This window comes from Amblyomma maculatum, chromosome 8 (genome assembly GCF_055883805.1).
Source record: "Amblyomma maculatum isolate TAMU_Amacu chromosome 8, ASM5588380v1, whole genome shotgun sequence".
Classification (NCBI taxonomy): Eukaryota; Metazoa; Arthropoda; class Arachnida; order Ixodida; family Ixodidae; genus Amblyomma; species Amblyomma maculatum.
In genome coordinates, this window is record NC_139351.1 from 123,335,845 (window position 1) to 123,361,876 (window position 26,032).

At 44.1% G+C, this 26,032-nt stretch overlaps 1 protein-coding gene across 8 annotated transcripts; it reads left to right on the top strand.

Moving 5' to 3' along the window:
- The first annotated feature begins 975 nt into the window (after positions 1–975).
- Positions 976–25,660, top strand: LOC146182436 (uncharacterized). 8 transcript variants are annotated; one of them, XM_084577551.1, is made up of 6 exons: positions 995–1,632; positions 3,379–3,453; positions 4,746–4,817; positions 18,058–18,174; positions 20,155–20,334; positions 23,794–25,660. In XM_084577551.1, exons 5-6 carry the CDS (start codon positions 20,190–20,192, stop codon positions 24,630–24,632), a joined length of 984 nt encoding a protein of 327 aa, XP_084433677.1. In that variant the 5' UTR covers positions 995–1,632; positions 3,379–3,453; positions 4,746–4,817; positions 18,058–18,174; positions 20,155–20,189; the 3' UTR covers positions 24,633–25,660. The 8 variants fall into 8 exon arrangements, with proteins under 8 accessions (XP_084433674.1, XP_084433677.1, XP_084433671.1 ...); XM_084577548.1 differs by lacking the exon at positions 18,058–18,174 and having other exon boundaries at positions 976–1,047; XM_084577545.1 differs by lacking the exon at positions 18,058–18,174 and having other exon boundaries at positions 995–1,746.
- The last annotated feature ends 372 nt before the right edge of the window (positions 25,661–26,032 follow it).

Genomic DNA, 26,032 nt, shown 5'->3' on the forward strand with positions numbered 1-26,032 from the left:
ACATAACTGCGTTCAAGCTTCCAAAAGTTATCACTTTTTCTATGTACAAAGTGACAAAGTTCTTTTTCTTTTTTTAGGCTCGATGACGCGCTTAGGCTACAGATCCAGCAGGTGCTTCGGTTAATTTGGTCCAAGTTGCAGGTATGTAAATTGAGTCAAACGGATCCCGAGGCTCAAAGCTGCACGTCTGCTGCTGCGGGCACGAGTTCTCGCTCGACTCTCCTCCTTGGAAGCATTGTCAAACATCCTTGACGGTGCGTGCATGGCTGTGTCGTCTGCAGTCGTTTAGCGGCCGGTTGGTCTCAGAGGTTCCTCAACTTTCTTTTCGATGTCTTCTTAGGCAGAAGATGGTTCGGATAATGGTCGAATAGCGTTGGCACGGTTTCGGGCTTAATTCGTGGTCTATCTCTAGCGAGCTCGTTGACGATGCCGTTTACTGTCACTTTGAACGTTCTCTCGATGTAGCTCTCCTCAAAATATTTTTCGCAGACAACACACGTTGAAGTCAACTTGCGGTCCTGTCTTTTAATCAGCCGCTTCCACTCAGCAAGCTGCGCAGGGTCCGATGGCACACCGAACATAGGAACCTAGTCCTGATTCGAGCGGTAGCCACTCCGACAGAGCGACACGAAACATGTCTTTCCCTGCCCTGATGCTTTATTTTTAGCATCATTAGTCGTTGCAAATTTAATTATCTCATATTAATGCAAGAAACAGAACGACTAAAACAAAAGAACAGCGTAGACGCGTCCAAAGCGCTCGAACCCACTGATGGCTCGGCCAGCGCAGCGCGCAGCTGCGGCAAATCAAGGGCGCGCCGGCGGCCGACAGCGTCGACGGCACCTTTACGATGAGCAGCGCCCCTGGCGGCCAAAGTTGGAAGGCATCGCCGGCGCGGACACCTCCTCCCATTGAGAGAGCCCTCCGCACGGCACACTAGCCAGTATATTCTAGGCACTATACCGCCGCGTTCGCGTCGACCGCCCTGTCAATCGGTGACGTAGGATCACGTGAGAGCAGCGGGCGACCGCCCAAACCTTAGGCGATGTGAGTTGTGACATGATATCTTTCTGCTGTCTGCAGTGGCGACAACTTATGTTTGCGAATAGGTGCGTTTGTGAGCAGTTTGCAAATATCTAGTTACTGATCAGTGTTTAGGTTCTCCGTTGGTGCTCGTGGCACAGTGATACCATATAACCTCTTTGGTGATACCAGTGGCGACGACATTGGTGTCGACACTTTTTGGTTTGCGAACACGTGGGTTTATGAGCAGTCTGCAAATATCTAGTTGCTGATAGTGTTATGGTGCTCCGTTGGTGCTCATGGCACAGTGATACCAGTGGCGACGGAATTGGTGGCGACAACTTTGGTTTGCGAATAGGTGTGTTTGTGAGCACTGCAAATATCTAGTTACTGATCAGTGTTTTGGTGCTCCGTTGGTGCTCATGGCACAGTGATACCAGTGGCGACGGAATTGGTGGCGACAACTTTAGTTTGCCAATAGGTGCGGTGCGTTTGTGAGCACTGCAAATATCTAGTTACTGATCAGTGTTTAAGTGCTCCGTTGGTGCTCGTGGCCCAGTGATACCATTGGCGACGGAATTGGTGGCGACAACTTTGGTTTGCGAATAGGTGCGTTTGTGAGCACTCTGCAAATGTCTAGTTACTGATCAGTGTTTAGGTGCTCCGTTGGTGCTTGTGGCACAGTGATACCAGTGGCGACGCAAAACTTTGGTTTGCGAATAGGTGCGTTTGTGAGCAGTCTGCAAATGTCTAGTTACTGATGCTGATCAGTGGCGTCGCGAGGGGGGTGCGGTCCGCACCGGGTGCAGGGAAGTATTACTCAGGCGCGCATTGGTGACACTGCGAGACTGACTGGCAAGTATGATCTTCTCGTAGAATGAATGATTTTGTTGTGAGGAGTGCTTGAAAACACATGCCTTAGTTTATGCCAGTGACCACACCATTTCAACGTTGGACCGGGCCTGTGTACGTGCGTGTACCCTGAAAACACCAGCATTAACCCGATACCCATCGGAAGCCCTTGTGCGGGAGCGTGTTAACGACACTCGTTTGCGGCCGCGCAGACCGCAAGGCCTTTTTTTTGTGTGTGTGCGTATGTGCAGTGTACAGTCCTTTCCCAAGCGAGGACCTCTGGCAGTATCCTCCGGTGGTCTTTTGTCTTGTTCGTTTATCTCCTGTGTCTTTCTCACTCCTTGGCCCAGTCACACATCCGCTTCACACTTTCAAAACGCCGAAAAGCCTGGAATAAATGTTGCTAAGTATAATGCCAAGCTCAGCACCGGGTGCAGGTGACCCTAGCGACGCCACTGATACACAGGCAACCCTTGCACCATACGTTTGAAGTCCTGTCACCTTGAAAAATCACTAGCATGCCTATCAATTGCAGGAAGTATGGGACTGTCCACTTCTCTTTCCCTAGGGCTATGATGATACCATTGGGCTCAAAACCTCTGCCCCAAAAAAATGTCAGCACACAATAAATGGCAATAGTGAACACCAATTTTTGTCATACTTTTTCATAGACAATACAGTAAATCCTCGTTACAAGAAACACTCAAGGAACCCCAAAAAAATATCTTTTGTAACCAAGGACTCTTGTAACCAAACATTCTTACCAAATCGTGTGTGCGGCAGTTTAGATTCCCTTAACTAAATTCTGTTCCATGTCAGTGTCCTGCTTTGTTGTACTATGTCAGGAACCAAGAACGAGTGCCTCCTCTTAACTGGGAAGCCAAATGTCCTTATTGTCTCAGCCACTGTCACGGCATTGTCGTGTGACCCTCTTGACTGGGAAATCGAAATGTCCCTGTTGTTTCAGTCGGACAGGAATGTCTGACAGTGGCTGAAACAATAAGGACATTTTGACTGTCGTTATTGTTTCAGCCACTGTCATGACATTCTTGTGCATCTGAAACAACATGAACATTTTGACTTCCCAGTCAAAGGGCGACACTCCTCGGTTCCTGACATATTACAACAAAAAAGGACGCTGATATGGAATAGAATTTAGTCAAGGGAATCTAAACTGCTGCACATACGTGTTGATATGAGTCAGCTGCGTTGCATTAGTGTACCTGGGTTAATTTTGTCTCTTATAAATAGTGAATATGTTACTTTAAGGACCTGCAAAACTTCCCTTTAGTAACAGAGTGACTCTTGTAACCATGCCTCTTGTATACAATGTTGTTAACATGGTAAACATAGGAAAACCAACCAAACCATTTTCGAGTGTCTCTTGTAGCCATGCCTCTTGCAACGAGATTTTACTGTAATATAATCATGTAGCGTGAAGCATGCAGCATGAATCTCATTAGCACCATCCCCCGCCCCCTTTTTCTTTTGCATCCCTGTTAGGCCACACTCCTCCCCTGCCCACCAAGTTCTGAAAGCTGCAATCCAACCGGCCCTCTTTCGCCCTTGAGGGCAGAGGTGAGCCGGCTCTGAAACATTGGGACTTGGGTTTTGGTAGCAGATTCCTCACAGTTTACAGTAGTTATCATAACCATCCAAACAGGGAATTGTGTCGAAGTTTCGCTTTTCTTCTTTTACAAAGATATGCACCATTTTTGTTCCTAGTCTATGCTTCAGGCATGTTCGTATTCAGAGCAGTGTGATAAGCACATTTCAGGTGAAAAGGGGGAACTATGCCATTTTTTTCAGCTGTGAGAAACGGAGTTTCGGGATTAATCTTTTCTTTACTTGAAGAATAGTGTAGTATCCCAGTGGCTGCTTATCTCCAACCAGTAATAACTGGGGTGCGATGTTTTGCTGAGGGTTGTCCTTCGGAAGAGCTGCCTTGGTATTCTTGAACACGTGTGGATTGGTGTTCTTGCCTCATGCTTGTTCTGTAACTGGCAGTTCATAATAGGTAGTTTATCATTATGACCACAGGAGATTGGGACCATACTAGACAACTTACAGTAGTTTAAATATAGGCAGGAGAATATTTGGAACCCCACTTTTCAAAGTAAAAAAAAAAAAAAAAAAAAAGTTTGCAACTAGTGCATCTTACCAGTACTTGTCTCTGGAGGCTTGTGAAGTGTACTAAAAGTAGGATGCATACAGTATAATGATCAATAGAAGGGAGAGTGATAGGTTTAGAATAGTTTCATAAATTAAATGGGGGATTTCGGAGAGTTCTGGCGCATATTACAAGTTCTATAATACACAGAAAGTATATTGACCAGTTCCTTCTTGCCTAGAAGATGGACGGCAGCGGAGCTTTTAGTTTTTAGAGGCTCGGATCAAATGACGGGATGGAAAAATTTCCAGGATTTGGAGAAGGGACTCTGGTAATTTCGACTACCCTGCAAATGCAAGTGCTTGCATTTGCAGCGTCTCCGATTTTTTGTGGGCATGGCTTGGCGTATGCATTAGGGATGAGTAATTACCTAAAATAAAACCAGCTATCAGATAACTTTTTATTTGGGGTGCAAAACAGAAGTTTCAGTGTCTGTAGTCTACTGCTTATTGAGAGAAGCAGCTGAAATGCGGCATATTTCTTTGGTGTTTATGCAGACAAATGAGATATGCAGAATAGTACACGTGGTCTAAGCTATACAGAGCATGTAAGTAAGTGACATCTCTTTGTACACCATGTAAAGGGAGAGCTCTGGTGCCAAAGCAGACTCCATTATTGCCCTGGCCAAGGCTGTATTATATGCTGGTGCCTTTTGGGTGGGACATTGAGTGCTCTCACTTTGACCTTTTGTTCCTTTCAGGCTTATGCTGATTCTGGGAAGCTACCATTGGCAGCATGAGTGATTTGTGTGCCAAGGTGGCCCCAAGTGCAGGTTAGTGGAAGGGACCACCATCATCCTCTCTTTCGACCTATAGATTGGAGCCTTGGCTCTGTTAGCAGATGCTCACGGGCTTATTTGTGAGGTATTTTTCAGAGCTTGAGTCTGAGAAAATGTGTGAGCTAGTAATGTGTACTTGCTAAGCATGTGAAGTGGGAAGCTATAACTCTCTTTCTTTGTGTGCTGTCAAGGGAGGGAATATTGTCTTGACCTCTGCTTGGTGTAAACAAGGTGGCATTAAAACAACCAGGAATTAAGTATAAAGGTTGCAGGCAAATGTGTTCACTGTGTGGAACGAATTCTTTTAGCATTCGGCTAAGGCATAACTCTTTGGAATGGAAGCGGAGATATAAATAATTTGGAACTACTCTTCATCAAGGTATATGTCACTAGTATGGTGATGTCAGGGTTAGTGACAGGCCGCCGGCGACAATGACTGCACTTCCGGTAGTTGCAAAAGTCGTCTGCTGGTGTTGATGCACAAGCTTGTTGGGTGTGTGCGATTGAGGACAATGCTGTCGTGCGCATGGTTCCAGTTTTTGCTGCTGCATCTTTCTGTTAGTGGCAGCCATGGTTCAACCCCCACGTCCATACCTCATGCCAAAGTCAGCATACCTCATGCCAATCGACAATGTGTTTGTTTGTGGGTGGGTCCAGTTTATAAGCTTTCACCTTTTCTTTGCAGATGTTTTTGGGCGTGTTAGTTGTGGGGAGGGGGGGAGTAGGAGTGTCATTTTTAATCACTGATATCTTAATCACTAATGAAGCTAGCCCCAAAATTCTTATGATGTATAGGCGAGTGATGAAATATCTTTCGATTGTTGGCCTTCTCTATAGTAATTTCCTAGACTTCCGAAAGGACCATTACCCGTTAGGCAGACTCAATTTTTGCTTTAGAATAGGTTTTTCTTGTGACGAGTGATCTCCTGCTGGCTTTCTTTAGATTAGAGCTTCTTGGTATGTCGTATGGTTTGCCCATTCCACTAATAATGCATGATCTGGTAATGTAGGCTGGGAGAGGTCTATTCTTTTCTACCGTTTTAATGCCACATGAAGCATCATAATGCTTGTTTCTGGCACCATTTTAGTCTAACCTTTTTTTTTCCAGTGCGCATAGTGCTTTAGTGTGTAATGGCTATGAGGTTGCCCTTCACTCTAATCAGCCAATATAAAAGCACGCATTTTTCTATGTTTGAAAATGATGCCGGCAACAACTTCATTCACTTTTTTGTCTTAGTACACCGTAATTGATTCTCTAGATTCTGTCTGGTTGTATTGAAGTTTGTTAGCTAAAAATGCATCTATTGCCTAGAAAATTTTATTTGAATGTATTACTTCTTTCACAATCCAAAGCATATAAAAAAATCATGACTATAAAATTTTAAAAAGCAGGAAGAGCAATTCATGATATTCAAAATGCATCATATTGCTGTTTTTCTTAGTTCTGAAAATTTGCAAGCCAGTCAGTAAAATATTTTTTTATATTGCCCGGAATGGGTGCCCACTGGCCGGTTCCCACAGCAGTTGTTAATAGGCTGATGCACCCGTTCACCCAAATATACCAGCAAAATGCAGTGAAGCGCTGAAAGTGACACCGATATATTTGTATGCAATGCTTTGACGGCCGCTTTTTGATGGAGGTGGAAAGCAAGGCGCCCGTGTGCTGTGCGATGTCAGCGCATGTTAAAAAAACCCCAGGTGGTCGAAATTACCAGAGTCCTCTACCACGGCGTCTCTCATAGCCTGAGTCGCTTTGGGACGTTAAACCCGCAAACCAAACCTAATCCGATGTTTTTTTTTGGTGGGGTTTCCTTGGAGGGTGAATTCATCACGGATGTGGTTAGTGTTTATTGACATCCACTCAGTTTTTTCAGTGTGGAACCTGAACTGGTCACTTCACGCTACTCAGGACCAGATGTCTAGCAGTTGTTGAAGATCTACCGCCGATTCCGCTATTAGCACTATATCATCGGCGAAACGTAAACATCACATTTTGGTGTACTCTAGTTGTTTGTCTGCAGTTATCGTCTAGATTTGCAGGCCTGGTCCCTCAATGTTTGGAGGAGCTGTGTGATATAAATATTAAATAGTAGTCTGGGACAATGGGCATCCTTGTTTTAATCCCATCTTTTGCTGGACCCCATTTGATCCGAGCTCCTGGAGTGTGTACACTGCTGTGCACGCTTGGTATAGGTTCTTGAGCAGGTCGATAGGTTCTTCTTCTAGTCCGATGTCCCGCAGTTTCTGCCAGAGCCTCGAGTGAAGGATGCCGTCATATGCTTTTTCTGTTGAGGAAGGGTAGATATAATGTAGATTTTGCTTTGTTTTTCATTTCTAGAGCCTGGGTGAGCGGGAATATATAATCGCTCGTCCTGCAGTTTTGTCTGAATCCATTTTGAGATTCTGTGAATATGTTTTTGTTTTACAGAAGTTTTTGTAGCCTGTAGTTAAGGATTGAGCTGAGCAGTTTCTGGACATTGCTCAACATGGATATCGGCCAATAGGCTTCTAGTTTCTCCAGAGGTTTTCCTTTGTCCTTTTGTATAACAGTTACTTTTGCTTCCTTACACGCAGGTGGGATTTTGTTCGATTCAAGGATGCTGTTGAAGTGGTTTTGTAGTCCTTCTCTTGCAATTGTCTTTAGTGCTATATTAGGAATTCGTTCGGGATTTTATCGGTACCTGATGCCTTTTGGTTTTTAAGGCTTCTAATGCGTTGTTTCGCCGCTCTTGTGGATATTGGGCTCAGCAGATTATGTTCCCTTTCTGCCCTCTTCTTCATAAAAGAGGTTGCGTTTGATTCCTCTTGTGAGTTGTCTTGGGGGGCTCTGATTTACGACGTAAGGTATGTTTCCTTCTCTTCTTTGGTACTTAAGGTGAGTCCAGAGGTGGAGTGTATAGCATTTGTTTTAGCAGGAGACTTCTCTGGTTGTAAGGGGGTCAAAGCACATCCATAACCTTTGACTGAAATGCTAGCGTTCTTTCAATATATAGACTTCTTGTTGTTTGAAGGTGGTGTCGATTTTTTGGCTACCAATTGTTTCACCACTTGCTTCTTGCTTGGGTACCTTTGCCATTCTCTGGCTTTTGCTGTTGAATCCTTTTTATATGTATGTTGATGTAGTTTGGATAGCATTCTGCATTTGGATATTTCTTCCTTGACCTCCTTGTTGAATCATGGTGTTTGTTCCATTTGAGTCATCCCTTTCATCTTACCAAGGGTTTTGTCTGCCACTTGTAGGCATTGTTCTATGAATTCTTCATAGGTTTCAGTATTTTCTATATCTTTTCTCTGAGTTGTGTTGCAAATGCTTCCAGTTTGTCCTTGTCTCTCGTCTTCCAGTGTTTGCTTGACTATACTTTTCATCTTTTTTCTTTTCGAGTTTTACCAAGATTTTGAAATATTTTAATTCTATTATGATGGCTGCCACAGATATCAGCTTTGTTTTCATCAATATTCACTGAAATCATTTTTGTGCGCTTGTTGAGAACATAGCGATGGCAGATTTTTGAGTGCGGCGTGTCCACGTGTATGTGCCCTGGCAGAAATGGTCTAGATTTGCTATTGAGAGGTGGAATTCTTCTGCTAATCTGACAAAATCCGTTGCATCTCTTTCTTTGCATTCTAGCTCCCACAATATGGCAGATAAAGTCTCCCATAAGCAAAATTAGGCGCCCACTGTATTTTTGCCTAATGTCCTTAGTGATGCATTCACATATTTGCTTATTCCATTATTTGTCTTCAGATGCTGCAGCCATGTATATCACACATATAAATATTGTGAGCCTTCCACGGATCTTCTTTCATTTGTACATACCATAATCTTCTTCTTTCTTTTGTACATACCATCGTCATCGTCCCGCGGCACCGGCTCCAGCACGCGCCTGGGTTTCCATCAGATTAAAGCGCTGACACGGCGTACCTTGCCTTGCCGTCACGACTTTGGCGTCTCGACCTGGCCTTCTTTCACAATATTCTGAATTTCTTTATTTCTAGTTTGCCCTACAGGTGTTCCTGACAGGAGTTTTGGTCTTCGCCGTGCAGATATTGTGGGTTGTTTGTGCTAGAAATCCGACTTCTCCTCCACGTTTGGTACCTTCTTTTCTATTGTGGCCATAACCACTCTACCCCTTTACATATGTAAGGCTCTTCACCATCTCTTAGGTGTGTGCTTCAGTTAGAGCGTATAAATCAATATTCTGTTGGTTGATTTAGTGTTGAACTTCGTCCCATTTCAGTTGCTGCAACCATGTTCAGTAGACAGGTGCATAAATTCTTCTGTTTGTCTCCTGCTTTCTTTTTTTTGCATTTACTTCTTGGAGGTTGAGAAGTTGTTCACAATTCTTTGGGCATTTCGGGTCTTGTGTGCTAACTTGGCTAATTTGCTCCTCTTCTGTATGGTTTGGAGGTGCAGCGGTGGCGTAGCGGTAGAACATCCGCCTCGCATGCAAGAGGACCGGGGTTCAAATCCCGGGGCCGTGCAATTCTCTACCGGATAAAACAAAAAAAAATCCGCGTGTCGATGGAAGCCGGTGAACACCTCCGGCAACGCACTCCCTCACCAGAACAGGAGTTGGCCACCCTGGTGCAGTAATTGGCCACAACCTCCTATGATAAGCTCCATAATACCCCGGCCCTCAGTCACCAGCGGCTGCAGAACAACTGACCACGGCGGCGGTCAGACCTGTGACGCAGCAGGGGCTGCTAAGAAAGCCTGGCTCCGCTGGACAGGCCGCCATTGGAAACTGACCCTGGCAACGTTTAATGCTAGAACCCTAGCTAGTGAAGCTAGTTTAGCAGTGCTGTTATCGGAACTAGAGGGCATGAAATGGGATGTCATAGGGCTTAGTGAGGTTAGGAGGCCGAATGAGGCATATACTGTACTGAAGGATGGGCATGTACTGTGTTATCGAGGTTTACCAGAGAGGCGACAACTAGGAGTAGGTTTCCTTGTCAATAAGTATATAGCAGGTAATATAGATGAATTCTATAGTATTAATGAGAGGGTGGCAGGCATCGTAATTAGGCCTAATAAGAGGTATAAACTGAAGGTTGTACAGGCCTATGCACCTACATGTAGTTATGATGACCAGGCAGTTGAAAGCTTCTATGAAGATGTAGAATCGGCAATGCGAAAAGTAAAGACGCAGTATACTGTACTAATGGGCGACTTCAATGCCAAGGTAGGGAAAACACAGGCAGGAGACAAGGCAGTAGGTGACTATGGCATTGGTTCTAGGAATAGCAGGGGGGAGTTACTAGTTGAGTTTACAGAGCGCAATAACTTACGAATCATGAATACCTTCTTCAGCAAACGGAAGAACCGGAAATGGACATGGAAAAGTCCTAACGGAGAGACTAAAAATGAAATCGACTTCATAATGTGTTCAACCCCCGCCATTGTGCAGGATGTAGAGGTAATCGGGAAAGTGCGATGCAGTGACCACAGGATGGTGAGGTCCCGAATTAGGCTAAATCTGAAGAAGGAACGCAACAGATTAGTAAGAAAAAAACCCATCAACGAATTAGCGGTGAGGGGGAGGGCAGAAGAGCTCAGGATCTCGGTACAGAATAGGTTTTCAGCTCTAACTGAGGATGACGACATTACCCTAGAGGCAAGGAACAATAATTTCAGAGATATCATTACTGAGTGCGCAGTAGAAGTAGGCGGTAGGATAGTTAGAGAGGATACCGGTAAGCTGTCTAAGGAGACGAAAGATTTGATTAAGAAACGCCAGAGTATGAAAGCTTCCAATCCAACAGACCAGATCGAATTGGCCGAGATATCAAAGCTAATCAATAAGCGCAAGGTGGCCGATATAAAGAAGTATAACATGGAGAAAATTGAGCATGCTGTAAAGAACGGGGGAAGCCTTAAAGCGGTAAAGAAGAAATTGGGCATAGGCAAAAACCAGATGTATGCGATAAGGGACAAGGCGGGCAACGTCATCACTAATATGGACAAGGTAGTCAAAATAGCCGAGGAGTTCTATACAGATCTCTACAGTAGCCAAAGTAGTCAGGACCGTAATGAGATTGGCGGTAGGGAAAAACAGTCAGACGTTCCACCAGTGACGAAGGACGAGGTCAAGAAAGCACTAGAAACTATGAAAAGGGGGAAATCAGCTGGAGAGGATCAGATAACTACAGATTTGATGAAGGACGGGGGGGATATCGTGCTAGAAAAACTGGCCACCCTGTATACGCAGTGCCTGGTGTCATCGACGGTACCGGAATCATGGAAGAATGCAAACATTGTCCTCATTCACAAGAAAGGGGACTCTAAGGACCTTAAAAATTACAGACCAATCAGCTTACTGTCTGTTACGTATAAGGTATTTACTAAGGTAATCGCTAATAGAATCAGGACAACCTTAGACTGCAATCAAGCAAAGGATCAAGCAGGGTTTCGGAAACGGTACTCTACTATCGATCATATCGATACCATCAATCAGGTGATAGAAAAATGCTCGGAATATAACCAGCGCTTATACATAGCATTCATTGATTACGAAAAAGCATTTGACTCAGTTGAAACCTCGGCGGTGATGCATGCATTGCGAAATCAGGGGGTAGATGAGCCGTACGTGAAAGTGCTGGAAGATATATATAGTGGCTGCACAGCAACCATAGTTCTGCATAAAGAAAGTAACAAAATTCCCATAAAGAAAGGTGTTAGGTAAGGAGACACAATCTCCCCAGTACTATTCACAGCTTGCTTAGAGGAGGTATTCAGAGACTTGGAATGGGAGCAGTTAGGGATAAGGGTAGATGGAGAATACCTGAGTAATCTGCGATTTGCTGATGACATTGCCTTGCTAAGCAACTCGGGGGATGAACTGCAAATAATGATTGATGACCTATAGACAAAAAGTAGAAAGGTTGGCTTGAAAATCAATATGCAGAAGACTAAGGTAATGTTCAACAGCCTCGGAAAGGAACAGCAGTTCACATTAGGTAGCGAAATACTGGAAGTAGTAGGCGAATATGTCTACTTAGGACAGGTAGTAACCGCAGATCCGGACCATGAAAAGGAAGTAACAAGAGAATAAGATTGGGATGGAGCGCATTTGGCAAGCACTCGCAGATTTTGACTAGCAGCTTACCGGTATCGCTCAAGAGGAAAGTATACAACAGTTGCATCTTGCCTGTACTCACCTATGGGGCTGAAACGTGGAGGCTAACCAAGAGAGTTCTACTTAAGTTGAGGACAACCCAGAGGGCTATGGAACGAAAAATGGTAGGGATAACATTAAGAGATAGAAAGCGTGCAGAGTGGGTCAGAGAAATAACTCAAGTTACCGACATTCTAGTGGAAATTAAGAAGAAGAAATGGACATGGGCAGGACATGTAGTGCGAAGAGAGGATAACCGATGGTCGCTGAGGGTAACAAACTGGATTCCAAGGGAAGGAAAGCGTAGCAGGGGGCGGCAGAAAGTTAGGTGGGTGGATGAGATTAAGAAGTTCGCAGGGGTCAAGTGGATGCAGCTAGCACAGAACCGGGTTAAGTGGAGAAATATGGGAGAGGCCTTCGCCCTGCAGTGGGTATAATCAGGCTGATGATGATGATGATGATGTATGGTTTGAGGACATGATTATGCACGGCCAATGCAAGAAAATGTTGCCTTTTCTTCACAGTTCTTTATTGATGGTTTGTGGGTTCATTAGGGGTCATGGTTTGGCTTAGCCTTGAGTACTTTTTTTACCAGTGGTGCCTTGTTTGGCCCAACCGACTGAGTGCAGTCGACACGTCTGTCGGCAGTTTCCTGACTGCTCGCTGATCTGTACCCGTAGGATGTCTTTGGTTTTGCATCGTGGTTGTGTGCTGGCAGTTTTTTTGTCCTAAAAAACAAGGTGATCTGTTGGGCTAGTTGGGTGCTCACCTGCTCGCCAGCTGATTCTGTGTAGTGGATGTCATTGAAACTGTCCTTGGGGAGGTCTACGGTCGTGGCTAGAAATTCTACATTGGGACCAAGTGAAACACACATGGTGTTGGTTTAGTGGTTCCTTTTGCGGCAGGCGGCAGCAGATGGCCACGTGAATTTAGCTCCGGTATGGCACTGATAACATATTGGTGTTGCAGTGCATTTGTACTCCAGGATGTCAGTTTGAGGTACTCTACTGACCCTCCAGCTTCTGTGCCATTTATTACATCGACAACACCTACCTGAATTACTTGTTGTAATCTTGTGTTTGTGGAGCCTGCTCTCGAGACATCTCCTTCTGTTCAGAGGAGTGTTTCTTGCAGAGTTGCTCCCAACTTGGCGGTGATGCAGAGCGTTCGGTCATTGGTTCTTTCATATAGGTGTGTTTTCAAATGATGAGCATTTGAGTCATCGAGAACTATGTCAGGCAGCATTGTTGGGGTGGACTGTAGTTGATTTGCTGTTCTAGCCGCTCACTGGTCATTTGTTTTGGTCTTGGATTCAAAGAGGGTGCTGGTGAGTTGCCTTAATTTCGTTTCTTTTTGTTCTTTTGGTTGCCCGTTTTTATCCATAGGCCTGCACTTACATCCGGTTCATTTTGTTGCGCATTTTCTTCGCTTTGACTGGGTGGTGAGACTTGCTTGACAAGTCATGTGTTGTTTTCTGTCTTCAGCTGGTGGATGGTTCTGCAACTGGAGTGGTGTTTTCTAATGTGCCAATTTTTTCGATCTTGTCCCGAAGCTCCGTCACCTTGGCTTGCAACCATTCCCGCATTTCGCTTTCGAAGTTTAGTTCCTGTTGTAATTTTTGTCTTTCTGTTTGGCTTTCTATTTCTGATTTGTGCCATTGCCTCTTAAGTGTCTCAATGTCGAGGCTGATTTCAGCACATAGCTTCCTTTCTTGGTGTTTGATGATCGCTTGTAGTGTACTGATATCACCATAGATGATGCTGCACACGCAAAAGCAAATAAAAGCAAACAAAACCAATGATTTTGGCGACACGTACCGATGTGGTGCGCGTGGTCGGACTTCGAGAAAGAATGTCCCTTTTCTCACAGGTCACCAAGCTACACTTGAGAGCTGAGGTAATTCTGGACTTCCTCCTACCTTTTTTATCTCATGGATTATTTCCCCTCTTTACCTAAATAAGTAGCCATTTTCTGATCATTGGAAAATATGCCATATTGCGCTATGCAATTTAGATACTTATTCGAGGCTTTTCGAGCCATTTCAATCATTTTCTGCTGTAGGATATGTTTCCAACATGTCCCATTTGTTGTAAATTCTAAAAAACAAATTACTGTTCAGGCTGCTAACAGAAGTTCCCCATCAAATAGAACACACTGCACAATTTCAGATTCCGAAACTGAAACTCAGTCACTTTTTTAGCACCGCCTAGCGGCCCAATTGTGCGACGTTTCTGCAATCGTTGAATGAATTGAAATTTAGGGGATGCTTCAGCCATGGAGGCACATTAGGAGGCATCCCCTTCTTCCATGGCCGACGTGACAGCCAACAACTCTGGTTTGAGGATGGGTGCATTTATGGCAAGATACCGGATCCATTTGCCAATTTGTTGTCGATATTTCAGTTTCTGGTTTGCATATGCGCTGCAGATATGAGTGGAGGGCTCACTGCATGTGAAGTCTCAGTATGTCCTTCAGTCGCGAAGTAGTTAGCACTTTTAGCACTCGACTCATTTGGTGTTGCTGGAACAAGTTCTGCAAATGTGTAGCCTAGCGTGTAGATCAGTTTGCCATGGTCAAAGCTGACGTTATATAAAAATTGAGATAAATAACTTTTGTGATGCAGTTTGAAACCCTGCTATTTGAAATGGTTCCTCGCATGCATCCATTGACAAGCAAGTGCAACAGTCCTGATTTTGCTCGCACAGAACCGCAGAAAGTTAAACGGGTTTCTATTTTTCACTCTGACAGTCTTGCTGACACAGTTGTCAACGAGCTTTGGAAAGCTCATTTGTGTTTTGTTTCAGCTCAAAATGTAATCGGGAATTTACGTAGTACTGACAATAACATCATTGTTTTGCAATTGAGCGCTGTATGTGCATGTTAAGCTCCACTTCGTGCGCTGCCTTGACCTTGGCAGACGCAACATGCTGGATATGTGCGGTGATAGTTTCCTTACTGGTTAATTTTGGCAGCTTTGCCAAATTCAACCACACGCTCCGAATTTTTAATGTCAGAATGAGTAACGATGCGTATAGCCAGAGTCCTTCAACATTGAAAGACTCGGCATAGCCGTGAACGATTGATATGGCTTGTATGACCAGTCTTCATTTTTAAATTCGCAAATTTTAACTGTGTATAAAAATGGGGGTCTGCTACTTGGATTAAATCAAACTTTTGACTGTCTTGTAGGGTGTGGTTTTGACAGATTGGCACGCTGCAGAGTGCTACTCAGTGCACCTACTCAAATATTAGCAAAATGCTAGTGAAAAGAAACCATGGCTTGCCTAGGTGCTGGTGTTATCCGCTGCGTGGCGCATCTCTAGCCTCAGCGACCAACTCTGGGCCGTCCAACAAGTCGAGGCGGCGAATGCACAAGATCTCGATGTTCCCACGTGGGAGACCTAGGCCCAGTCACGCTAAACCAAACCCTGTCAGGCACTAAATAAAGTTATCACTCGCTCACACTCGTAGGCGCCGCATCAGCTGATCACAAGCTACGATCGGGAGTCGGATCGATTAAATGCCCTCGAGTTGGGTGAACTAACGCTTTTTTGTCACTCTTTCAGGCCACATCACATACAAGCCCCCATTTGGGGAACACGGTAGCGTGCATATACAATAAGTTTTAGCGTACGGTAATGACTGTCGTCACTGGGTGTGCAGAGTGCAGATGAGAATAATGTGAGCAAACTTCCTGAAGTAGTGTGCTGTCGAAGTTATAGCTAGGAGTACCGAGACCGTCTTTAACTGCATTCTGGTTTCCCCAATAACTGAATATATCCATGCCTCAATCCCCAACGTTTCCTTTCATCAGCTTTATTTGAAAACTAATTATACCGGAACTACTGATAATGCATCGGTTGCTCATGATGCAGTCGGTCATTATTAGCTGAATCCGAGCTTTTTTTTTTTTGAAGGGCTATGAGTATGTGTTGATGTTTTTGCACCCTGTTAGGGAGGAAGAGGTGGAATTTGGGACACTTGGGGCCTCCACATCTTTTGAAAGTTGCGGTATCTCCGAAGCTGAAAGTATTGGCATTACCTGATCTATCAATTGCTTACCTATCTGGGCAGAGAAAATGGAATAATGTAAAAATGGATTTGTGAGTGAGACACTTAGAGGCCTTTATTTAAAACATGGTCAGGAGACATAACAACACATAGTGTTCTAGGGCGCTTCAGCGTTGGCAAATAAGTGGTGGTGTACGGTGTTTTCAATAAGTATGCTGACACGTATCACATCAAATTTGTGAGCACTTTCAAGTCGAATTAGCTGGTTGTCCACGGCCTGCAGGCCAGGCAAATCACTTGATTGTTGGGGGTTGCTGCAGAAAAGTTTAGAATCAGTTTTAACATTGCCTGGAAGCACCCAGACTTTGACTTATAATGCTTCAACTTTCACAGTAAAAGCTCTTATACGGCACCAAACTGATGAGAAGCCTCAAGTCTCACCAAGTTTGCTTTCGCACAACAATGCCATTCAATGTCCGCAATGAAAAACAGGTTCACATGCTGCACTGTGCATGGCAGTACTGTGCCTGTGGTTTGAAGTGTTGTACATAGGATGTGATAGACGACACACAGCCGGTAATAGCAGGCAGCAGAAGATGAAGAAGCGGCAGCTCTTGCATGCTGTTGTACTTGAGTTTGAAAGAGCCAGCATCGATGTATGGAATGTCCCAATGACTGCACTGCCTGAGTCGAACTCTGGATAGCGTGTCTGAAAGGCTGCCGCTGTGCATGAATGTTGTAATTGCCAATGGGAGACTTACCTAGATGCCCTGGCAGTGAGTGGACCTACACCAACCATTGTCGCTGGGTCGCCTCTGCCTGTCAGGACGGCAAAAACCGTGGATGCCGAGGCGCATTGCTTTTGCGGAGTTGAGTACATTGTGCCAAAGCTTGTCGAGTTTTGGGCTTCCTGCGACGCAACACAAAACACTTTCCTCCAAAACTAAAAAACTGCGGTATATGTCTGACATCCAAAGAGTTCTTGAGTGTGCTTGTACAGTCTGGGATCCGAAATCGAGTGACATTCAGAACTTAGAAAGTTCGGAATCTGGCTGTCAGTTTCATGTTTAATAATTATTGCAGATACTTTAGTGTTTCAAGCGTGAAGGAAACCTTAGGTTTGGACACACTACAATAACGCAAGAAAATTCGTCATCTAAAATTGTTTCAAAATGTTCTCCTTTCAAGAACAGGCATTGACCGGGCTGAGTACATATTTAACCCCGACTATGTGTTGTTCCGAAGAGATCATTCATGCAAGGTAAAGAATACAAGTGCAGAAAGAACTGATCTTAAAATGTCTTTCTGAAAACGGTTTTCTGCTGGAACAAGTTGCCAGAAGGGGTGGCAATGATACAGTATAGCCAATGATGCTATTTCTTCACCATTGTGGCAAACATTTATGAATCTGTTATTGTGCCCAATCAAATGTGTTTTTTCTTTCCACCTGCACATGCCATGCTTCTTTCTTTTCTTTAACCCCCTCCCCCACCTACTCTCTGGAATGCCAGATTATTGCGCTTTGGGTACTGTGATAAATAAATATAATTACCAAGTAGTTTTTATTGAAGCATTGCAAAGAGAATAGTAAACTATGAGGCATCCCCAGCCAAACCTTTGGGTTTCAGTGAGTGACAATGTTTTGGAGCTCATTCGGCTTCTTCAGGGGTTGCAAGGAGCCATTTGGTTTGCAGCTTACCTTACGTATGTTGCAGGGAGGGATGGTAAGGAGTGTGGCATTCAAGATGTGAAAGGGGCTATAGAGCAGGGTGTTGACTTGAGGTTGTGGAGTTCCATTCCTGGGTTATGCATGGACGGCCGCTGCCATCTTTTCATTTTTGAGCCGTGGAGGAAGGAGCAGTCTTTTTGCATATGCACAAGGGCAAGTTTGCCCCTGTGCATCTGACATTGTTTGTGATCGTTTGAATGTCCAAGGTTGTAATAAGAGTGAACAAATCACTCAGGAATAAGCCCACAGGCAAACTGTTTTTTGAAATCTGCCACTATATGTGCTGGCTTCCTTTCGTCGCATGCTGGACCTGGACTGAAGTGGCTCTTGTTGTGACCGCAGCTGGTCGATCTTTCAACTTTCTGCTATGTGCCCGCAGGTCAGAGGAGGAAGGCAAGGTTCCCAGTGGCTTGTCCAAGCATTCACGAGCGCCTCTGCTCTACATTCTCTGTCACTCCAAGGTGGCTGAGAGGAGAAATATGGCGGTGGAATATATGTGAGGGCCAGAAAGGCGTTTCGCTGCCTCCGGCATTTGCAAGGAAAGGCGGATCCCTACTTGGGTTACGTGTTGATGTACACTTATCTGTAGCCATTTCTTATTCATTCAGTTATTGCTGTGTCAGACCATTTCATGGTCGTTTCTAGTTTAATATATTCAGGTTTGTCAGTATTACTTCACATGATGTGACATGTCACGTCAGGCCGCCAGGCAGCAACAATGCAGGAAGTTAACGTGTGACCAGCATGAAGGTGGAACAACCTAGAACAGATTTTATCATTTCCTGTACTCCTTTCCTGTACTCACGATTATGATAGTATGGTGACCTGTAGCACCATTTGATAGTCACTGTGAAATTCATGCACCAGGTGCAACAGTTCGTAGTAATGTGGAGGCAGATTCAGGTACCACAGAAAGAAAGATGCTTTCAAAACTACTGGCTGGTCCTAGCCAGATAAGTTCCACAATACAATCTGCACAAGCTTCCTAAACGCAAATTACTATTATCATTTGTTGTGCCCAGTAAATATATTCAAAAAAGAAAAACAAATTGTTGTGCAAAATGGCAACAATAAGCTGTTTAAAAACATATCTTACGGATGAACTCACATTTAGCCACACCCAGTCTAGCCATGTTCTTGCAAGTCAGCGTCAGTTTCATTGGCATTACTTTGGTTTGGCTTTGCATGCGTTGTGCAATTGTTCCTGCTCAGCATGACGCTGCCTGCAGAGACAGAGCTGCAATTCAAAATTCTGATTGCACGCTGTTGAGGATTATGTACGAAGGCAGTTTGTCTAGAGCAAAAAAAGAAAAAAAAACTGGGTTTGGTGCAAAACCATAAGAGCACCCATTAAGGAACAAACATGGCGGCCATCGTACAAGTAATAATTTTAATGATAATCAAATGTATTTTGGTTTGGTTTGGATCATGGAGTTTACCGTCCCAAAGCGACTCAGGTTATAAGAGATGCCGTAGTAGAGGGCTCTGGAAATTTTGACGACCTCAGGTTCTTTAGCATGCACTGACATCGCACAGCACACGGGCACCTAGCTTTTCTCCACCATCAGAAAGAAGCCACCGCGGCTGGGATTCCATTCCACATCCTTGGGCACAGTAACCGAGTGACCCTGCACTGCCACTGCGGGGCTCAAATATATTTTATTATAGTAAAATTATTTCTCTGATTATTGCTTTCATTCATCAGTCTTGTTCATTGTGTACTTTCTGTGCACTTAGTTTGGGCTTTTTTTTTTCTAGCCCTTTCCATTTTTCAACCATGCAGTTGGTGCGATTCTTGTCTGTTTCCTAATCTTGTCTTCTAATATACTTCCTAGGAATTCAATAACTCTGTTCTGCATTCAATCCATTTTGACCTAGAGATGCAGTTACTTGCTCCTTATGCGTTTTGACCAACCCAATGTGCAACTTATTCTTCAACTGTCAGTATGTCTTTGTGATCTCTTGAATGTCATTTTGTTAGGTAATATTTGTCTCCGCTCGTTTTCTCAATGTTCCAGCGATATTACAAGCCTAGTTGCTCAAGCCATTCCTGACATAGACAGGCCTGGAACTGAAAATGTAATTAAAATCTGGTAGTAAAGATTAATAATATTACTATGGAGGGCTCGCTCGCCAGATCTCTTAAGGCAGCAGGCGTGCACATTTATTTTCATTGCAGTCTTCAACAAAAGAATACTGAGAGCTTTTTTGTAAATGATTGAATGAACAGGTATGTCTTATATACTAGTGCAGCTCATGCACCATTTGTTGCAGAAACCTTGCATTTGCAGGGGACGTGACTCGTGACCAGATTTAGTGTGTAAACTCGAGGTCTCCTACTCGCGCAGGCCATATTTGGTCATGCTGTTAGTCTGCCTTTAGTGCTTGTTGTAACATAGTGTAATGCAAAGTATTTTCTGTCCCGGGCTGCCATTCCTCATTCTCCTTTATATCATCCTCGAATTTTCCTGCGCAGGAGGGGAGGATGCAGCCACGCAGTGTGACCTGCTTATGGCCGCCCAGTCCACAATGTGTGCTCTCAGAGTGGCGTCAAAGTCATCACAGTGTACCATCGAGATGGTGTCCAAAAGTGCACAGACTGTGAAGAGTGCAAAGGCTGTTTACCTATCAATGCAGCGTCTGACCAAAGGAAGAAGTGCGTACACTTTCCATGCATGCTCTTTTGGTTGTAGACATGAGATGGGAGAATGACGATCAGCTTAAAAAACTTTCATATAACAAAATTGAGGAAAAATCATCAATTTTTTTTTTAAATACTGTGCAAAACATCAGACGTAATGAAAAAGATAATTAAAATGCACTCCCTGACCGATTTTTCGGATGCCCGGTTTTCTGGATAAGCCTGATTATTCGGGCCCTGCCATGGCACTGTAACGCGCTCCATAGAGTCAATGTATAACGCCGACTAAAATTTCAGGCGTTTGAAACTTGTCTCAGTCGATTTTCCGGACTTTTTCTCTCGATCACAGGTCAAAAGCTATGAAAAATTGCCGCACTGCCATTTTGTTTTTGCGCAGCCTTGAGCCCGTGTTGGATGCATATTCAATAGCAGGCACTGCTAGCTGCACACTTCTGCAAGTTGTAACTTGGTGCAAGCCGTCACACATCCGTCAGGTCTCATTCTCACAGCCAGTTTTTCCCTTCTCTATTGCCTCTGTCTCGCCTACATCTGACAAAGTCTGTCGCCGTCCCACGTGTGTCATAGGACAGGCCATTTAGCGCAGCCATGTTTCTATCGCGTGACTATACGTCACGGCTCACAATTGCGATTGTGCGGTGTTTAGATTTTTTACAGTACTGAGTGTTTTCTGCGCTTCCAACCACATACTTATTCCACTGCTCCAAAAATGTGCGTGCATCAAGTTCAGCTCACTGTGTGGTGAAACCTCACACGATGCAGGCTGCTTATGGAGGGACACTGCCACTGCTGCATCACACTACACAGGCCTTTAATATTTTCGAGCAGTTCTGCTTTGACACTCCCAAGATTGCTTGTAGTAAGCATTGATGAGAATACAAAAATTGCTCATTTGTACTGTTCCCATTTAAAATACAGGCTACCATTGCATTGCCCAATTTTTGCCAATTGACCCTGTCAGTTTTTCAACACCATTTGACATTTCGTTCCTCATATTCAAACTTTACATAATCCCATTAAGTTCGAATTAGCAAGCTTTGCCTCAACCTGGAAAAAGCAGTTAACTGCGAAAGCTGATTAGTGTTTGTGTACAGTGAGAAAAGACCATCACGCAAAAGTCTGAATTTCATGATAAATATGTGAGACCAACAGAATTCGTATTTATGCAATTTATGGTGTTTAATGTTGCGAAGTGACTAAGGCCATGAGGGATACTGTACTGGAGGGCTCCAGAAATTTTGACCACTGGGGGTTCTTTATTGTGTATTAACGTCACACAGGCACCTTGCTTTTTTGCCTTCATCTTAAAGCCAGTGCAGCAGGGAGTCGATGCTACATCTTCAGGTTTAGCAGTTCAACACATAACCACTGAGCCACTGCAGTAGACTCAGCACAATCCACTTGACAAATTGCAGTTGGTTCCTTTGATATGCCAGCTCTTCGTACCAAGCATGATGACTGCCTGGTTGAGAGCACTCCCTACATTATTTTTTATCCATAGTTCCAAACTGCTGGTGGCACAAAAAACAAATGTTGGTACTGCTGCTCATTTTGTCCATGCAGCTCTTGCTGCAAAATTACTATCTCAGATGTTGCTGCTTTGAAATCACTAGCAATATGAAAAACACTACCAAAATGACTATGCCACAAATTGGTAGTAGCTCCTGATAACTTGGCCTTCAAAGCTCACGAAAATGAAAAGGACACACATGGCTGTTGCAATGGCCACGAGAGTAAAAATTCAAAAAGAATGAACTTCCTTTTGTTGCCTTCTGAGCCTACATCTATTCACCAAATGTGGAGAGTTATTGATTGATCTGGTACATTTGATGATGAAAATCTTTTATTGAAGGGAAAAAGGGAGGGGATTTATGGGAAAGTTGGTCAAATTCTTCGACCAGGATTCTGTTTGCTAAGGCCACCACCCTCACTCTTTTCATGAGGACCTACGTCCAAGCTGGACAGTGCTGCCATCCTTCCCACATTAGCTGTTATAGTGACTAAAGCATTATTAACCTGGCAGGCCCATACCATATGGTGCAAATATGCATTCTGCCCAGAAAGTTCACTAAGAATGATTCTATGTCGATAGCGTGAATCTAATGGACTGCTAAATGACATGGTTTTTAATTGGCTTAAATTACAATTTGTCTCTGGCTAGGCATGGAACTTTTGCCTTGATAAAGTGCAAGTACTGTAATGTCTGTATAGTTTAACAATGGCAATGCAGAATCAGACTTTAGGAAGGGAAAGTGGGACCCTGGGAAAAGCTCTGGCAGTAGTGTATGCATGCTCATTTCCCTCTACACCCTAATGACCTGGTACTCAAACAAGCTCTGCACGATGCACACACTCCAGATTGTTTCAGGATCTTGAACGCTTTTGCATTTCTGCCTCACATAATTTCTGTACGCAGTCCGCTACTCCGTAATATATTTGGAATTAGAACGCAAAGCTGTCATGGCAATCACCACTTCCAATTCTGCAATTTTCTTGTCCCAAACAAAGTCTGCTGCCCATTAGCCCCTGATGCACCAATACTGCCAGCACCCCTCTTACAGGACCGACATCATCTACAAAAAAGGCTCCACTAATTTAGGGTAGCTTATGTCCATTATCTTGGCTTTCACACTCCTTGCTTGATGACATTCCAGGTGCATGTTTTGAGGGGGTTAGTGTCCTAAACTTGCCCCCTCACTCTTTCGGAATGTCTTGTTTAGCTTCTGTGAAGCAACGGCAGCTGATCTTCAAGTCATCCAACACCTTGTTACTCCTAGCTATTGTTCCTGACAACTTGGCATATTGGCTTGAGATGGGCCTGAATTAGCTCAGATGTCGTATTGTGCATCCCCAACTGTGGCAAGTGCACAGATGTATTTAACAAGAATCCCAATGTCTTGTATGCTGATCTAAATATATCAGAATGATTTGTAGCACTTCCTCATATGAAGATACATGGTCAAATACACAATTTGGCTAAGTTAAAAGGATTAAGCCAACTAAAGTCTTCATCATGTCATTCTTTTTTGTGGCAATATGGCTGATCATGTGTATTACTTGCTTGTATACTGTACACGCCCCAGTAATCATTGGTTCATTGGCACCTTTGCTAACAAGGAGCCACAGGGAGCACTTTGTATTTACCTCAGGAACTGAAGCAATTGTAACCCCAATTTTGACAGTGGCTTCATCTTGTGTGTATGATGAGAACTGGCTTGCGCTTCCCCTTCCTGATTTAATTAGTATCTATCCAATTGCATGCAAATACTGCAAATATAAATGGAAAATTTCATATATAAAGCTTCTGCAATTAACCTATTGCTTCTGTCAAAAATCTTACCAAGTTATATATTCAGAATGCTAGATTCACATTTCCTCATACTATTGAATGATCTGTGCCATATGTTCCATATTTTGTTAAGTGCTATATCTTTTTTTTTTTTTTTTTTTATGCAGGCTTGGTCATAGCTGGTCCAGAGCATGGTGCGCTGCCTGGGGAAAACTTGCAGGGTAGCAGCAGCACTCCTTTGCAGCAGTCTAAGTCAAATGTTTCGCTTGGAGTTTCCAGCCCGAAGGAAAATGCCAGTAAAGAGCTGTGCCCGTCTGGACACCAGTGCGACCACTGTGGGAAAAAATTTAAATTCAGGAGTTCACTCGTTCAACATGTTCATACCCACACAGGTTGGCGGCCTTTCAAGTGTGACCATTGTGAAAAGGGCTTTTTACACAATTCCCATTTGTTGGTACATCTTCGTACCCATACTGGTGAGCGTCCATTCACCTGTGACCAATGTGGTATGGGCTTTGTTAAGAAAAGCTTATTAACAGTGCACATTCGTGCTCACACTGGTGAGCGTCCATACAGTTGTGACTACTGCGAAAGTAGATTTGCTCGTAAGTCCTATCTTGAGCAACACCTTCGTACCCATACGGGTGAGCGTCCATTCAAGTGTGATCACTGTGGAAAGAGCTTTTCGAATAGTGGCCACCTGGTGGACCATCTTCGTGCCCACACTGGCGAGCGTCCATACAGTTGTGACTACTGCAAACGTAGCTTTGCTCGTAAGTCCTATCTTGAACAACACCTTCATACCCATACGGGTGAGCGTCCATTCAAGTGTGATCGCTGTGGAAAGAGCTTTTCACATAATAGCCACCTGGTGGGCCATCTTCGTACCCACACGGGTGAGCGTCCATACAGGTGCGACCCCTGCGGGATGAGCTTCGCTCGAAAAAGCACTTTGGTAGTACACCTTCGTCGTAGCATACACAATTGTCGTGAGAAGTTTTCATAGCCTGGCGATACTCTTAAAACATGCTTCTAGCACCTATTCTCTATATTCTGCCAACATGGCACCGAGTGTGATGCAAGCCTAAACAAAGCATTGTGGGCGCTCCCTGGTGGCCACATGCTGTGGTGCCGCTGGAGAATCACTGCATCAAGGGCCCTTCACTGTATCCTGGTTTCTTGGTGAAAAACCTCAAATGCACATAATGGTCAAGCTTTATGCTGAGCATCTCAAATGCGCAACAAAACAGGTTACAGAGCTATCAGTGAATGCTTCAAATGCCAGAAGCAGAAGTGACCTTTTGTACTGAAAGATATCCACTGATACCAGCCATACCAGGAGTGCACAGTGCAAGTTTAATGTGTACCTAGTGAAAGCTAGAGGTATTCATCTGCCATGACTTTCTCAGACTGCCTCCCCTTGAAGCCCTTTACAGCATGTTGAAAACCTGTTGGGAACATTTGGTACATCCTGCAGCTTGAAAATTGCCTGTCAAATATGGACATTGACATAGAGGTCCCGACCATTTGCAGCAAGTCCAGTGACCATGATATGAATGTCAGTGGGATAATGTTACGAAGGCGGACAAAATTTTACATTTCAGACATCACCAATTTGTACAGAAACTACAAAATTTTCACCACCTGGTCTTTTAAATATGACTTTTGTAACATATTTTGATGTCCTGTCATACGAAGTTTGCATGTTGAACAGTGCTTGCATGCCAGAACACAACTGCAAGGTGAATCCACCAGTGATATTAGACATGAGCCATTTTATGCATGTCATCCATGCTAGAAGCACAGCAGAACAAACATTCTGGAAAGCATTGAGGCTGATATGTTTCAGATGCTTGTTGGTCAGATGTCTACAATTCCCAGTATATTAAAACTGCCAGGTGTGCCATGAACTTTGCAAGCGGTGCACTGTGATTCAGCCATCTTGAAGCCTCAGTTCCTTCCTAGTCTGGATCTTCAAACACCTGCAGCTCCCTCCTGGACCATATTAAAGATGATATGCAACAATATACATAATGGCTGTCTCTTATTAACAGCATTCTGGGACCTCCATCTGATTGGATTTGCCTTTCAGGCAGATCTTTAAATTAGTGCCTAGAATGCTGCTACCTGTTTGTTCACAAGTCCCTGTTCCCGTACTGCTCATTATTCTGATGCCATCAGAAAATTTTGTCCAACTGTTCTGTTCCAGCAGACACCTTCACCCCCATGTGGCTGTTCCCTTGTATGGGCTCTTGGCATACCTGTGGTGATCTTCCCATTTGTTGTATTTAGTGTTCTCAGTCACTGCTGCTGCCGTGTGCCCATGTTTTCCACCTCCAATTTATTTTTGCTCCAGAAGGTGAGACGGTAACGAGGCCAGCTTGCGTACCAATTCTCGAGCTTTGG